This window comes from Erinaceus europaeus, chromosome 10 (assembly GCF_950295315.1).
Source record: "Erinaceus europaeus chromosome 10, mEriEur2.1, whole genome shotgun sequence".
Taxonomy (NCBI): Eukaryota; Metazoa; Chordata; class Mammalia; order Eulipotyphla; family Erinaceidae; genus Erinaceus; species Erinaceus europaeus.
The window spans coordinates 21,688,431-21,692,816 of record NC_080171.1 but is presented as its reverse complement, the minus strand read 5'-3'; the positions used below and the strand labels follow the sequence as shown (position 1 = coordinate 21,692,816).

General features: G+C 36.7%; 1 protein-coding gene across 1 annotated transcript; it reads left to right on the top strand.

The window, feature by feature from the left end:
- Positions 1-3,437: 3,437 nt before the first annotated feature.
- Positions 3,438-3,908, top strand: LOC103118516 (ATP synthase subunit g, mitochondrial-like). Its single transcript, XM_060198915.1, has one exon. The coding sequence runs from the start codon at positions 3,496-3,498 to the stop codon at positions 3,805-3,807; it is 312 nt and encodes a 103-aa protein (XP_060054898.1). The 5' UTR covers positions 3,438-3,495; the 3' UTR covers positions 3,808-3,908.
- The last annotated feature ends 478 nt before the right edge of the window (positions 3,909-4,386 follow it).

Sequence of the window (4,386 nt, the reverse complement as noted above, 5' to 3'; positions counted from 1 at the left end):
AAACATTTTTGAGGCTCAAGTAGGATTATTATTTACCAATCAAAATTTCAAAACATAATGGCTGTATGATTTTATTATTTTTTTATTCTGTATTTCATTTGGCAAATGTAATTGGATATGCCAATGATTGTAGCCCTTTTTATAGATATCTGTGGGAAGTGACAGTCCAGGCAAAAGAAAAGATTTAGACAAAAATACGGTAAGAATATTCAAAGGCTAGCACCATGACCCAAAGGCTAAGGCTGAATAGCATCCAGAAGAAACAGGAAACAGGTGGTAGGCATTTAGATCAGGAAAGACATGGTATTTGTTTCTCATTAATTCAATTTGATTATGAGGTCAGACTATGAAAGAACTATCATGTACTTTCAAGGCAGTGATTATGAAATGACACTAAATTTTTAAGATTGAAGGTCTCCACAAAAATGAATGAGGAAGGGGGGGTAAAAGAAAAACAAAAGAAGAAAAATAAATGTAGAGGACCCAGCACATTATATAAGATCATTAGAAGTACATTTAATAAAGGAGTTATTGAGAGATGTCAACTAGCTGTATAGAAAATCAATGGATAGCCCAATGTCTCAAAGAGTAAAAGTCATGTTTCAATTTGCCTTCAGTTTGGAAGCTTCACAATCAGCATAGAAATCTGTGTTAAGCAGAGATATAACAGACCAGCTTTAAGGAAAACACAGATGCAAAGTGAATCACTATCTCTCCCTCCCTCCAATCTACAGAAAGTTCTTTTCCACTGACGGAAGCAAAGCACAAGACAGGACCAGGGGGGTATAATATGACTTAGTTCATACAGCTTAGCCTTCTCTGTTAAGGACAATTTTGTGGAAGGAAAGAGAATGAGACTATAGCGGCAAATGAAGAAATCCAGGATGTCTCCACAGACCTTATGCTCACAAGTCCACTGCCTAGTATACTGCACCACCATTTTCTTCCTTCAGGATGACTCTACAGATTAGTTTTGACCTACGAGAACTGCATGAGTATGACATGTGTGTGCACTCACGTGTGTGTATGGTATTGGAAAGGTATATACTGAAAGAAAGAAAAAGTTTTAGCACAAATTCACTTTTATAACGGTAGGGATGTATGATTTTATCTTTTCTGGAACTGTCTTTATAAAGTAAGATAGGAAAGCAGAGGTATAAAAGTATAAGGCACAGTACAGCAACTTAATTAGGTGCGAAGTCTGCCTTTGGGAGGGTAGGAAAGCATGGGACTAGAGCTGAGTAGGAAGTCAGAATTCTTTGCATAATTATGGGATTACTTCTAATTATTGAAGATATTTATTTATTTATTTATTTATTTATCTGATAGAGAAAAGGTAATGAGAGAAAGAGAGATGAGAGCACAGTTCAGTTTAGTCATGTGCAGTGCCAGGGATCAAAGTTGGGGTCTCAGATATATATCTTATTTGACAAACAAAGAAAAAAATAAAAACTACTTAAGTCTTTCTAAAAATAAAACATCTATAGACTCCAGTAATTGCAAAAGACACATTAAAATAATGACGTGTGATACACATTGTTCAAGGAGTTTGAACAGTACAAGAACTATTATATGTCCAGTCTTAGACTGTATTCTTTAAAATGTTTTTATTTATTTATTATTGGATAGAGACAGAGAGAAATTGAGAGGAGAGGGAAAGTAGAGAGGGAGAGAGACAGAGACACCTGCAGTATTTGATTCACACTTGTGAAGCTTTCCCCCTGCAGGTATGGACCAGGGGTTTGAACCCTAGTCCTTGTGCATTGTAATGTGTGTGCTGAACCAGGCACACTACCTCCTATATAGACTATTTTTCTTCAGGGTGAGCTGATTATTTGTAATAAGCTATGTACCAAACTCTCTAGCTTCAGAGGAAAGAGTGAGCACCTCCTGCCTGTGTCATCTGAAAAAGTCCTGAGATTAACTCTGATTGAACATTTTACACAAATCAATGGGGGACAGACAGTGGCACATTTGGTAAAGCACACACATTATCATGTACATGATCCTGGGTTCGAGGCCCTATTCTCTGCCTACAAGGGGAAAGCTTCACTCGTAGTGAAGCAGAGCTACAAGTGTCTCTCTTCCACTCTACTTCTCTATCACTTTCCTCTCAGTTTCTCTGTTTCCATAAAAAAAAAAGAAAAGGAAAATAAAAGGGTCCTTGGAGCAATAGATTCTTTGTATGGGCATTGATTCCTTAGAAATAACCCTGGTGAAAAATCAAAATAAATATAAAATAAATTTCAAAAATAGCAATAGGTTTTCTTTGTTCTAACAGCAATATACGTAAAATCAAATTGGAAAAAATAAATTTATCATAGGGACAGAACAACAAAATTCCTAGACTTAAACAGCGATAATAGTGTAAGACACAAAAGTTAAATTATGAAATTTCATGAGTTACATAAAACAAGCTGAATAAAAACTAATCATCACAGAAAGACCAGTGCTTTTAAAATTAATTCACAAATGGTAGTCGGACGGTAGCGCAGCGGGTTAAGCGCACTTGGCGCAAAGCACAAGGACTGGCATAAGAATGCGGATTTGAGCCCCCAGCTCCCCACCTTCAGGGGAGTCACTTCACAGGTGGTGAAGCAGTTGTGCAGGTGTCTATCTTTCCCCCTCTCTGTCTTCCCCTCCTCTCTCCATTTTTCTCTGTCCTATCCAACAACGACGACATCAACAACAATAACTACAACAACAATAAAAACAACAAGGGCAACCAAAGGGAAAATAAAAGAAATATAAAAAAATAACAAAAAATTAATTCACAAGTTGCATACAAGTGACATTTAAACATCACTGATATTTTTTGTGAAGTAATATATAATCTGGACTATTTATGGAAGAATAAATCTTTAAAGTAACCAAGAGCAACTAGGTAGTGGTGCAACCAGACAGCACACACATTGCAATGTATTAGTCAGTACCTGGGTTCAAGCCTGGGGTGCACATCTTCAGGAGGGAAACTTCAGTAAGCTGTAAAGAAACGCTGCAGGTATCTTTCCTTTTTTTTTTTTTCTTTTTCCGTTCTCTGTCATCCACTTCCCTCTCAATTTATGTCTCTATCAAAAACAAGGAAATAAAGAGAACAACAACAACAAAAAGCAACGGATTTTTTTGTGTAGGCACTGAGCCAAAGCTATAAACTTGGAGGCCAAAAAAAAAAGAGTAATCAAGAAATTCATGAATTCTGATAAAGATCAATTAAGAACTCAAAGTAGACAATTTCTTGATATTTGAAGAGCAATAATAATCATTATAATCAAAGGTATGATGGTGATACATAAATGTATAAATACCATAATTATATACAGTTTTAACACTTTTCAAAAGATGAGCTTCTGTAGGATTTTAATCTAAGTGAATAAAAATAATTCATACATGCTGTTAATGTGATTGATTATTAAAAAGTAAATGAATTAGATTCTTTAAAAAAAAAAAATTATATGAGCCCGCGGTTCAGGGCGATGGACCTTCCATCGTGCCGCCATGGCTCAGCTTGTCCGTAACCTCACTGAGAAGGCCCTGATGCTGATAAACGCTGCTGTGACTTACTCAAAGCCTAGATTGGCCACATTCTGGCAGTATGTCAAGGTTGAGCTGGTTCCTCCAACCCCTGCTGAGATCCCTACAGCTCTTCAGAGCTTGAAAAAAATAGTCAATAGTGCTGAAACTGGTAGCTTCAAACATCTCACAGTTAAGGAAGCTGTGCTGAATGGTTTGGTGGCCACAGAGGTGTGGATGTGGTTTTATGTCGGTGAGATCATAGGCAAGCATGGCCTCATTGGCTATAATGTTTGAAGACCAATCTTTAACATCTGGTTATATTTGATTTCTTATTTGAGTGTTCCTGGGCTATGTGTGATCAGACTGGTATCTGAATAAAATAAGACAATATCAAACTCAATGTTTTCTCTGTAAACACTACATGGACAGTCACAATTTCTCTAGATATTAATTTTACTTATTTATTTTTCTCTATTGGGGGACTATTTACAGGCAACAGTAAAATACATTAGTTGGTATATATGTAATATTTCTCAGTTACACTCTAACCCGCCACCTAGGTCCTCCTCCACCATCATATTACAGGACTTGAATACTCATCACCCCAGAATCCTTTGCTTTGGTGCAATACACCATATCCAGTCTAAGGTTTCAACTTCTGTCTATGACTGATATCATCCCATGTTCACCCTTCTCTTTCTGACTGACTTAAGATGATTCCTTCAAGTTCCATCCAGGATAAGGTGAAGAAGATGAAATCACCATTTTTCATAGCTGAGTAGTATTCCATTGTGTATATAGACAATTTGCTCAGCCACTCATCTGTTGTTGGACACCTGGATTGCTTCCAGGTTTTGGCTATTATAAATTGTG

Coding starts and splice junctions, on each gene's coding strand:
- LOC103118516 (XM_060198915.1), top strand. CDS start 3,496: ATGGCTCAGCTTGTCCGTAACCTCACTGAGAAGGCCCTGATGCTGATA.